Source organism: Misgurnus anguillicaudatus, chromosome 2, assembly GCF_027580225.2.
Source record: "Misgurnus anguillicaudatus chromosome 2, ASM2758022v2, whole genome shotgun sequence".
Lineage (NCBI taxonomy): Eukaryota > Metazoa > Chordata > Actinopteri > Cypriniformes > Cobitidae > Misgurnus > Misgurnus anguillicaudatus.
The window spans coordinates 39,763,977-39,776,467 of record NC_073338.2 but is presented as its reverse complement, the minus strand read 5'-3'; the positions used below and the strand labels follow the sequence as shown (position 1 = coordinate 39,776,467).

Genomic DNA, 12,491 nt, shown 5'->3' with positions numbered 1-12,491 from the left:
CAACAATGTCTAAAGTTTCTTTCTTTTGATCTATTTACCAAGCCAGAAACCCAGTTGGTATGACTCTACACAAGTCTTGTTAAAAATAACTCCACCGCAGAGTAACTCCTATACTTTTCAAAACAAGACTCGTGCTGTTCCTATGCGTCATTTTACAGCTGAGTGCTTCTCATATTATCAAATTGCAGTGCATTAAGGGTGTTTATCTGAAGCAAGGCATCTCTCCATCCATCGCAGGTGGACATGATAATGAGAGAATGAGAGAGTGGGATGCAAGGTGCTGGAAAGTGCTGCCAGGTGTTTTCTTTAATAGTGTGCCAGACCTGCAACTACAGTACAGTCAGGTTTTTTTAAACTACTCTGTTCAGCGGGGGATCTGCACAGCGGCATGGGTCTGGTGTGATCATGTGGCACGAGAACGGGAAAAATGCAGTCAAAGGAGAAAGAGGAAGATTGTGAAGTCTGCACATATTCCACATGGACGCTTATTGTTTTTAATCAAGCCCGCTCGGCTCTATTCTTGGAAAGTGACGGATGCTTTCTCTGCTGTGCTCAAAGCGTCTGATGAGTCTGCAAAAGTGTTTCTGCATGAAGAAAATAATTAAATGAAGTGGGACTGGGGTGAAGGACTTTAAATGTGCAGATGACATTTCACCAGATCTACTGGCTGGGTCTAGATGTGTGTGTGTGTCTGTGTTTATGGTCTACTGTGAGGATGCAAGTCTGTACGATGCACAACCTACAGATCATTAAAGCCAATAAGAGATAAAATGTGTCTTTTGGTGGGTGCAACGAGCAAGTTAATTAAGTTCTGTTCAATTGAAACATTCAGTTATATTCAATGGTGTGTGTATCTGTGTGTTGTGTGAGCAGATCCATCTCTCTCTCTGTTCATTGCAAAGGCGTAGATTTGGTTTTAACACTGGGGGGTTTAAAGGGATAGTTCGGCCAAAAATGATATTAAACCCACAATTTACTCACCCCGATGCTGTCCGAGATGCACATGTCCATCATTTTTCAGACGAACACATTTTCAGTTATTTAAAGGAACACGCCCAGATTTTGGGAATTTAGCTTATTCATCGTATCCCCCAGAGTTAGATAAGTCCATACATACCTTTCTCATCTCCGTGCATGCTGTAACTCTGTCTGACGCAGCCCCCGCTAGCTTAGCTTAGCACAAACTCTAGAAGTGAATGGCTCCAGCTAGCAAACTGCTCCCAATAAGTGACAAAATAACGCGAACATTTTCCTATTTATGTGTTGTGATTTGTATAGTCACACAGTGTACAAATAACAAGGTCATATGAGACACAGCGATCTTTTAACAGTATACATACTGGGAACTATATTCTCAGAAGGTGAAGCACTGCTACTTGGGCGGAGTGATTTGCTCGCAGCACCCGAGAAGCCCCTGGTGAGGAGCAGAGAGTTCGGTCAGAGTTGTGCAAATCACTCCGCCCAAGAAGCAGTGCTTCGCCTTCTGAGAATTTAGTTCCCAGTATGTATACTGTTAAAAGATCGCTGTGTCTCATATTATATCACCTTGTTATTTGTACACAGTGTGACTATACAAATCACAACACATAAATAGGAAAATGTTTGCGTTATTTTGTCACTTATTGGGAGCAGTTTGTTAGCTGGAGCCATTCACTTCCAGACTTTGTGCTAAGCTAGCGGGGGCTGCGTCAGACAGAGTTACAGCACGCACGGAGATGAGAAAGGTATGAATGGACTTATCTAACTCTGGGGGATACAGTGAATAAGCTAAATTCCCAAAATCTGGGCGTGTTCCTTTAAGAAAATTTCTTAGATCTTTCAGTTAATCAAATGTTAAGCTACAGGGTCCACTCATTCAAGTCCACAAAATGTGCATCAATCTTTCACAAAATAAATCCAAACGGCTCCACGATGATAAAAAAAGGCCATTTGAGGCTAATACGCGCCGTTTTGTAGAAATATCCATATTTAAAACTTTATAAACAAAAATAACTAGCTTACAATAATGCCGCCATCTTAGTCGCGTCCGCATTCAAGATGAGAGCGTATGCAGTTTATGGAGATTTCTCTGCTGCTGCTCTGCGCCCCCGCCCTCCAAATTTGTCATACGTCGCTGAGAAAAGTACGTACACTACCCTGATACTCTCTCCTGAATACAGAGGAGTCTAAGATGGCGCCGTTATCGGAAGCTAGTTATTTTCGTTTATAAAGTTTTAAATATGGATATTTCTCCAACAAAACGGCTTGGATTACCCTCAGAAGACCTTTGTTTATCATCGTGGACCCGTTTGGATTTCTTTTGTGACGGATGGATGCACATTTTTTGGACTTGAAGGACGTGGACCCTGTAACATTACATTTGATTAACTGAAAGATCAAATATATTTTCTAAAATAACTGAAAATGTGTTCGTCTGAAAAATGATAGACATATGCATCTCGGACAGCTTTGGGGGTTTAATATCATTTTTGGCCGAACTATCCCTTTAAGTATCAACTGTACATTGTGTTTTCCTTATTAATTGTATTAAAATGGGGGGTTGTAATTGCTAATTTTGATTTTTGGGGGGGTTGTCTCCCCTTACCCCCACCCCCCCGAAACTACTCCCCTGGTTCATTATGTTTAGAACATGTGCAGTTTAAATACACCGATTTTCACCCTTAACTCTATAGCTATGTTCATATTGAGTGTGAATTTCATCATCCTCATGGTCTCTTCTTTAAATGTGCAATTTCAAGGCTCCTAGTCTCACCAAATGAAACTGAAAAAAACTGAATGTTTCCCTGATCTCACAAATTCGTAACTTCCTTACAAGATTCAAATTGGTGGGTAATTTGTAAAATAATTTGTAAACAAAAAGCATTAATAGGAAAAACAATAATTAAGCCTAAACCTAGCGGCACCGGCTTGAGAGCTGATCATACAAAAATGTATGAATGATTACGAGATCATTTAAAATACTGTAGTTGCGAACTGCCATCTATCTTCCATTGTTTGTAGCAGCCACAGCCCAAACTCACATTATTGGTCGAATGCTTAAACAAACATTAATACTAATAACCACAGAGTGTTTACATTAAGTCAACATACTATATTATTATTTTATATTTTCCATGCAATATTAAACTTAGGCTAGTATTTTAACATAAAAATACATAGTGTAAATCGGATAGAGGAGGTAAATATGATGTATTTCCATATTTTCACATGCATGTGCATGATTTATGACCGCTATCTGAGTAATCACATTACCGCATCATTTTTATTTCCCGGCACATGATTTCCATGTATAAACGCAGTCTCGTATCGCTGCTGTTGCCCTAATTTATTTCATCATTACATTAGGCAAGCGAGGTGTGAGTGTGTGTTTATTTTGGGGTGCGACAATAGTTTGCGTGCGTCCGTGCTGTTCAATATTACAATCGGAGGTCATTAAAAACGTGCATATGTTTTGCTGCATGCATGATTTGTTTAATCAGATGAGTGAGCCTGATAATGAAGGTCTTTCTTTCTTTCCAAAGTGTTGTAAAAGAACATACAGGCCATGATTTCTCTTTTGTTGTGTGTAAGGTGACCTCAGCCATTGTGTAAATGTAGAAGTAAACATCCAATCTCATGTGATGTCTGATAATAAGACAGTGATGGAGGTGAAAATGTATGGCGGTTAGTCTATAAGAATAAATAAGGAAAACAGCCACAAGCCTCACTCAGACATCTGTCCTGTTTCCATTTATCCTTTATTCATTTATCCATATGTCTGTTTATTCATCCATCCATGCATTCATGCATGCATAACTACATATATCTATCTGTTCATTCAACATCTATCTATTCTATTCATTAATCATCTATAAATCTATCCTTTTACCATCCATCAATCTATAAATCTATGCATTTCTCCATCCATCCATCCATTTATAATTGTCTGTTGGGTCACTCACTAGTGCAGGCCATTGACCGTGGGTCCATGTCAGCTCTGTAAAATCCCTTCTCGCAGGAGCACTCGGAGGCCTTCTCCTGATGGGAATAACTATGAGGAGGACACTTGGTGCAGTACGCTTCCATCAAAGTGGCCTTGTAGGTTCCTGGCCTGCAGGCTGGAAGACATAAACATAAGAGGAGAAAATATTAAATACATATGTAAAAAAGCCCTGCTTGAAGACACCAAGTCATACAGTATCAGTCTAAAGTTGCCAATATAGTTAAATCACGATAGCCATTTAAAACAAAGGGTGGTTTAACAACTCTCTATACAAGTTGATCAAGATAGTATACCAGGTCGATCACTCGCAAGGGGGTCGCACACCGGACGAAAAGCATTGCGTCGCGTCTAGGACAACTCGGAGGTATTGTACACCGGAAGTGTACATTAAATAGCGCAAGCTTAGTTAGATAGCGTCTACTTAAAAATGCAAAATATACGCTAGCAGCTAATGTTAATCGCTAAAGATTTGGAACAAATATGATGTCACTATGTTGCTCGTGGCGCGAAAGGGATTTGATCAGCGTCCTGAGTCACAGCGGACAGTCGCTGACAGACGCCACCAGGCGTCGCCGGTGTGCGAACATTCATAAAAAATAATGTATTCTGCTGCGCTTCTCGTCCGGTGTGCGACCCCCTTCACTCTATGTTTAAGCTTTTTATGTTCTCTTTCTTGCTTTGCCTAAACTTAAATACTCTGCCATTTCTTATTTTCTGGAATGTTACGACATCCCAAGTTCTGTAAAAATGGGTCAGTCGACACGGACTTAAATAACCAGCGGAGAAAAACGAGCTTGAGTGCAGGAATTACAAATAGTTTCTAGTAGCAGAGCATCCCTTAAGGAGTTCACAGAACCCAAACACATCCCAGAGACCTGAATTCACATCCCACAATATCCCTTCCCCAAGATACAAACCGAATACGTTTACCAATCTAAAAAAGACAACACGACCACCTTCCCAATTTGTGGGCATTTTTGGCAGGATGAATCTCATCTTTTTGCATATGCGTCTCACATTCACTTGTTTGCATCAAAGCCCCAATGGATGACCCAATTTTTCAGCCCCTCAGAGGAGCCGAGCTAAAACGCGAGGAAGGATTCAGCCTTTTACCCAATTAGGAATGCGTAGCTTTTACATAAACACAGGCTTGAGAGAGAGGGAGCTTGCGAAGGAGTAAAATGCAAAGGCAAGGCATTAGTACGGCAATAGCCGCGTGCTAGCTCAAGGCGCCCATAAAAAAAACACCACACAGGCTTCTGCATATTCTAATGTATGTAAATTCAGAGGCCGGTGTGAATGTTAATGAATTGAAAAGGGCATATTTATTTGATTGCCTTGCTGCTTGGCACTCGTTGAGGGGATGGTGGTGGGAGGAAGCGGTTTGTGATGGCGCGTCTCAGGGGTAGAGACGTAAATCCACGGTGCAGTTAAGGCGAGAGCGCTTGCAATCTGCACCACGAGCAAATTAGACAATCCTGCTGGCTGCCGAGGTCAAGCTATCGCTAGTGTCGGAAACGCAATTCAATTGATGGATCAATGCAATGATGAATTTATCCTCGGCTTGATTGCCTGTGCGAGCGGTGAAGGTCACAGATTTAATCAAGGCACGCAGCTCCCCTCCTCACCCATAAATCCACACCCAGGAAAGATCGACGGGCTCGGCATGCATGCGATGATCCAATCTGGACGTTGATTTCTTTACATTCTTATGATGCTCACTACCTACTTTCTTTGCTTCAGAACGGATTGTGATCTTAAATAAAAACAATATTTTTTTGTACAATTTTATCACATTTAAGAAAATAAAACAGTTTTTTCTCCATAAAGTAAACTACCGTTTAAAAGTTTAGAGCAGGGGTGTCAAACATATGGCCCGCGGGTCTAACAAGGGCCTACAGAAGTGTCCAATCCGTCCCGCATGATGCTTTAAACAGTATTATTAAATATTAAATACATAATATAAAGGGACACTCCACTTTTTTGCTAATTTTCTAGCTCGCCTAGAGTTAAATTTTTGATTTTTACTTAGAATCCATTCAGTCAATCTCCGGGTCTGACAGTACCACTTTTAGCATAGCTTAGCATAATCCATTGAATCTGATTAGACCATTAGCATCGCGCCCAAAAATGACCAAAAGGTTTTTCCTATTTCGGCTGCAGGAGGTGCAATGATATTACGCAGTGGCCGAAAATAGTCCCCAGCTATTACCAAGGGGACTATTTTCAGGTGCTGTGTAATATCATTGCATCTGCTGAAGCCATGTTACGGCAGCAAAGTTCTTGATTATTACGCCAGAATGAGAGTATAGTTCCTAGCTATATCAGACTATAAAATCAGAAATTTTCTTTTTTTTTATTTTCCGTTGGACTTACTACACGATGTAACTACAGAAGTTTTAAATAAGAAAAATATCAAAACTCTGGTTATTTTTAAGCGCAATGCTAATGGTCTAATCAGATTCAATGGATTATGCTAAGCTATGCTAAAAGTGGTACCGTCAGACCCGGAGATCGGCTGAATGGATTTCAAAACGGTAAAAATCCAATGTTTAACTCTAGGGGAGCTAGAAAATAAGCATATTTTCAAAAAAGTGGAGTGTCCCATTAAAAACGCTTTCAGGCTGGACGCCGCAATGGCGATTGGTGAGTGTCTAGTTCATTTTGAATAGAAGACATACGGAAAGCGGCAAAACATGGACAGTTTAACAGGCAAAACAAAGATGGGCCAGATGCGGTGTTTATGCCCCCAAAAATCCAGCCGTTTCCACACGCCAGCTGCGCGCTGTTTCTAACTTACAAGCCGCGATGACAATCCCCTCACTTTCACTAAAGAATAGTACCAGCTGATTGAACCAGCAATCCCTCCATTTCACAGCTCTGATTCGAAAGAAAAGTCTCTTAGATTCATTTTATTGCCTTCTAAATAGTCACAGTAAACAAACTGGTTCAAATTAGGCTTGAGGGTTTGTTAGGCTTGAGTGTGTTGGGCCTTTTGTTGGGTTGTTAAAGCCGAAGAGAGAAGAAGAAAGAGATGGAAACAGAGATGAGTAGGGTGAAAAAGGGGCAGCTCTGCTCTCAGGAAGCCTAATCAGAGGCTGAGTGTCTGGGGTGAAAGCTGGGCACTCTGCCCCTGGACTGGAGAGGTTTGGACTGCTGAAGTGGGTTGCCTGGCTCCACTTGCTGGCACCGGTCCATGGCGGTATCAGAACTCACAGGCATTCTGACCACACGCACACAAATCTGGAGCAAACATACTGTACACAGGCCCTCGCGACCGCAGGAAATTCCCTTTAGCTAACAATCTTCAAAAGACTTTCAAAGTTTGGCTGAGTGAAGTAGTGTGACCTCCCGCATCTGTTTAGATGACTTTCAAAGGCCGAGTTTTACCGCAACCCAAGCAGTTGCAATAAAATACAGCGGGCTAAGGATTGAATGGTCGTAATTCGTGCATACAGCCTAACCTAAATTATCTTGCAAATCAGAGCGAAACAGTGGAAATTGCACATGTTTATGTCATGCTGCTTAGAGAAGCCCAATGTTTATTTGAACGGCAGTGCCTGGAGACCCTAAACCTCACAAATTATACAGGCCTTCTTTAAAGGGATAGTACACACAAAAACGTAAATCCTATCATTTACTTTCCCTTAGATTGATCCAAACATTTTTGAGATGTTAGTGACAGACTCGGCCGCAAGTTAACATTCTTTTAAATGTTTAAAATGAATGGGGCTGACGGATGAAATTATGACTGGGCTTTAGTAAAGCTGGTGTGAGAGGAGATATTCTTTGAATGTTTTTACAGGTGTAAGTGAGAGCCGAGTAGATACACTGCAATTTCACAGTGCAGTTTAACAACACATCCACAGCAGTCCTCATATTACAGTATGTAGAGCCAAAAGAGAACCAGAACCGGTGCCTGAAGATACTTCAGTCAAACGCTAATGATGTGTCACACACGAATATCTCTCATAGGAAACATAAATAAACACAACAACAGTAAGGTTCCTCACATAGTTCTGACATCAGTATTTTTTATATAACACACAGTCTATAATGGGGACATATCTGGATAATCTGACTTTTTCCATGTTTAGTGCTATAATTGGGTCCCCAGTGTTTCTATCAACCTAGAAAACGTGCAAAAGAACAACCCAGTAAGTTAGTTTTGGTAAACCATTCCCTTCAAGCATGTGAAAAAATAGGTAATTGAAATCTGGCACCCATTGTGATATCAGAAAGGGATAATACCGCCCCTTAATCTGCACTATCCAGCCACGGCACTGGCATTAAGTGCAGAGGTCAGCTCATTTGCATTTTAAAGGACACACCGAAAAATGGCACATTTTTGCTTGCACCTACAAAGTGGCAATTTTAACATGCTGTAATAAATTATCTATATGGGATTTTGAGCTAGAACTTCTCATACATTTTCTGGGGACACCAAAGATTTATTTTACATCTTTAAAGTCTTGTGAAATATCCCCTTTAAATATAGAGCAAGGGTTTCCAAACCTTTTATTTTGTGACCCACCAACCATTTTTAATTGGAAATATGAAAAGTGAGTAGTTTCTCATTTTAGCAATGAATTAAATGTAAGTTTGAATGCTATCAAAATAACATATAGTATATCATATCTTTGCTATAGTCATTAATTGGACTAAAATGTCATTCACGCAAGCGCCAAGTGACTTTGCATGACCCACCTTATCCCACTGTGTGACCCATAAGTGGATCTCGACCCACAGTTTGATAACACCTGATATAGAGCTTTCTCCTTGACAGTAGCAATATTACATTTTATTTATATAGTGCTTTTTACAATACAAAAACAAAGAAAAGAACAACAAAATCATGACAGGAAATGTAAAACATAACGCCCGCTCCACCCAACAACTCATGCTTAGGTAGTAAATCACAGGGCAAGGGGAAGCGAACGCAACAAAAACTACATCTCGGATATCTCCACGAGGTTTGCCCCATTAAAAATTCATACCATCTGACTCCAGCTCTTTGTTTATGGCAATCAATAGCTTTTAGATATGATTCCTGAACAGAAGAACATGGAAAACATGACGCTTTGCAGAGGTGAAAGATTGTGAAAACGATCCACTCGCATTGTTTATGAGATGAACGTAATCGTTATTTTAATTTACCGAGTGGCGCTCGTGTGTGGAATTTGATTACGACATTGCTAAAATACTTTATGGGCGAAGAATTTTATGACGTTCGATAATTGTGCGCTGCATTATAATAATGTTAGCAAAGGAAGGAAAGAATGGATGAGGGATGAGATGGAGTAGATATAAAATAGGATTTATGTTGAGTGTATGAATCCATTTAACGAACATGAATGGTCTGATCTCAGCAGTAATGAGATCAACGACCACGTAAGTAATCAATTACAAAATGAGAAAATCACATACAAACTCTTCACTTTTCCATTTCTTCATCTGATTTAACTTCCTATGTGGCTCGAACAAAAGTCAAACCGAAGCGGACAGCCCAAACATACGCCCTGATGAAGTATGACCCCATTGGGGTAGCCGACTGCAAAGCTGTCACGTTGCATCGATGTATCGCTGATTATAATCTAAACAAATTTTCACCGTGCTAATTGGCTATCACGGCAGTAAACAGGCGGAACGGATTTCAACAACGTCTCTCTTTATCCAATCAGACTTCAGAGCAGAGGTGTGCATTTTTTCAATTACTGGCCTTTGTTCTGACAGAAAATTACCAACGTCGTAGCCGTCACTTCGATCATACATAATGTAACAGTCGTTGTTGTCTTTTAAGAAAATGACAGTAAGTAAACAGCACTCTGGTGCTGAGCACAAACCCACGCCTCCGAAATAACCACGTTCGCAAAAGCTACCTCGCATAAGCATCAATAAAAGCGCCGCTATTTGCATGGCACATATGAGGTGGATGCCTCTATACTGCGCTCTCATGAATAAAGCCATTGCTTTTCTATTTTTCTGTATTATCACCTGCATTGGAATTAAATCAGCTGGTTTAACAATGTGAATCTTGTAAACTAAAATGGAAATGTACCATGCATGTAGCAGTTTTTGTACACTCTTAGAATGTGTTAAAAACAACACATTAGTGTTGATCTTGAGACAACACACTAAATGTGTTGTCCCAGAATCCATCCATCTCTGTGTTATTATTGAAACAACACATTTTGTGTTACTTTTAACACAACTTGTGTTATATTTTAACACAAAATCAACACAAAATGACACAAAGTGTTACACAAAGATGTGTAAAAAATGAACACATCCTTTCTAAGAGTGACCAGGGTTTTTAACCAGGGGACCCCCAAGGGGCCCCGAACCTACCCTAGGTTCAAAATAATTATCTGATAAGCATATAATTTGGTAATGGTAGTTAATGTTACATACAGGTAATGTTACATACACGTTAACATACACGTCACAGAAAACATCTAAATGTAAGGTCCCTGGTTGGCTGAGAGTCTGGATGAGGGGGTCTGTGAATTATGAAATAAATATTAAAGGTATAGTCCACCTACTATGGAAGTGAATGGGGCTCATGATCGGTTTGGTAACAAACATTCTTCAAAATATCTTTCTTTGTGTTCATCAAAACAAAGAAATTTATACAGGTTTGTAATAACACGAGGGAGAGTAAATGATGAAATAATTTTTAGTGCTGTGCAAAAATTAATCGCAGTGTTTCCCACAGCACTTTTTAGTTCGGGCGGCCCACCTAAGCTGGGAAACCCTACCACCTTAACTAGGTCGTCCAAAAAAAAATTCACTGCACAAAAGGCCGTCAAGCGCATCCCGGAGAATAGCGTGGACGCGCTTCACACCGCAAGCGGGCACGCGCACCACATGGCCGAAATGAGAGAAAGACATGGTCCGTCACTGTCTGGAGGATAACTATCCAGTTGATAAAACATTTAATTCATTAATAATCTAGTATGTGTTCACTTTCGGTCATAGTTTCTTCAAAATTGAGTTTTATTTGAGTGTTTTAAATTAAAATATTTTCATCATACTGCGTACCTGCCCCTTTGATTGCCATGCCCCCGGCCACGCCCACCCGAAAAACCCTACCACCTTAACTAACAAATTTTCTGCGGGAAACCCTGAATCGCATAGAAAAAAGTGATTTTTTTCGCATAATATACGAGTGTGTGCTGTGTGTAATAATTATTATTCATTCATGTGTGTATTTAAGAAACATATACATAATTATTTATTTATTTATTTATTATGTAAAATTCTATATTATTTAAAAAATATATATGTATGTGTGTGTGGTTAAAAATACATAATAATTACACATATATTATGCAAAAAACACTTTTATTTGTATGGGATTAATCACGATTAATCTTTGCCCAGCACTAAAAACCATTTAATCATTTACTCTCCCTCATGTTGTTACAAACCTGTATAATGTTTTTTTGTTTTGATGAACACAAAGAAAGATATTTTGAAAAATGTTTGTTACCAAACCGATCATGAGCCCCATTTACTTCCATAGTAGGAAAGAGAATACTATGAAAGTAAATAGGGCTCATATTCCTCAAAATATCTTCCTTCCATCAAAACTTTATACAGGTTTGTAACAACATGAAGGTGAGTAAATAATGAAAGAATTTTCATTTTTGGCTAAACTATCCCATTAAAAGTGGACATGGATGAAGCAGCAATCTGGTGGCTAGACAAGTCCAATACGCCTAAAGCTGCTGTAGAATGTAGATGTGTCAATCAAGCCATTTCCAAAACAGTCCGGGATATGCCGGGGCTTTTTCCCAACAAGTGTGAAATTCATATGTAATACAATCACATCCTGAGAGAGCAATACCTAGTCCCCAGGCAGAACGAGTGTGTGCGTGTGACAAAAAGAGAATGCAGTGTGTCTCGGTGTCTCTCGCCACCTCGGGCAGAGAAATAGAAATCACACACTACTAGATAACTGTGAATTACATCCAGGAGGATGACATCATTACTGGAGCGCACACACATACATGCTCACAAAAGGTTGGTAATCACTAGCAGCAAGTTGCTTCCTGGCCTATGTGTGATAAGGCTGTGTGTAGTCTCACATAGACACACAGCTACCGTATAAGGAGTGATGTTACAGCATCATATGATATCAGGACATGAAAGATCAGGATGTGCCCTTCACACTCATGATGGAGAGTCTGATCGCCCATAAACACACTAGATAAGTGTTAATATTGGCCTTCCACTAAATGTACTCAAACTGGATATTACATTATTTTAATGCAATCTTAAAAAAAATCATGTCTGGAATTTTATACTAATCCCTATTTACTAGACCGCAGAGTAACGGATATGCTCACAGAACATGCTTGAAAAAGTTAATACATGCTCACTTTATAATGCATACCGTACTACACAGTGTTGTTTACTGCCTGCTAGACTGTTTTTAAATATTTTAAAAAGTATGCAGGGTATATTTTTCTACTTTTATATACTTTCAGACTAATACATTTACTAA

General features: G+C 39.7%; 1 protein-coding gene across 1 annotated transcript in view; it reads right to left on the bottom strand.

Annotated features, from left to right (window-relative positions):
• The window catches only part of epha4b (eph receptor A4b), a 176,727-nt gene that overhangs the window by 77,633 nt on the left and 86,603 nt on the right, over positions 1-12,491 (bottom strand). Inside the window, exon 4 of the mRNA XM_055203154.2 lies at positions 3,942-4,097. Coding sequence (XP_055059129.2) covers positions 3,942-4,097 — 156 coding nt within the window. The remainder of the gene's footprint in view (positions 1-3,941; positions 4,098-12,491) is intronic.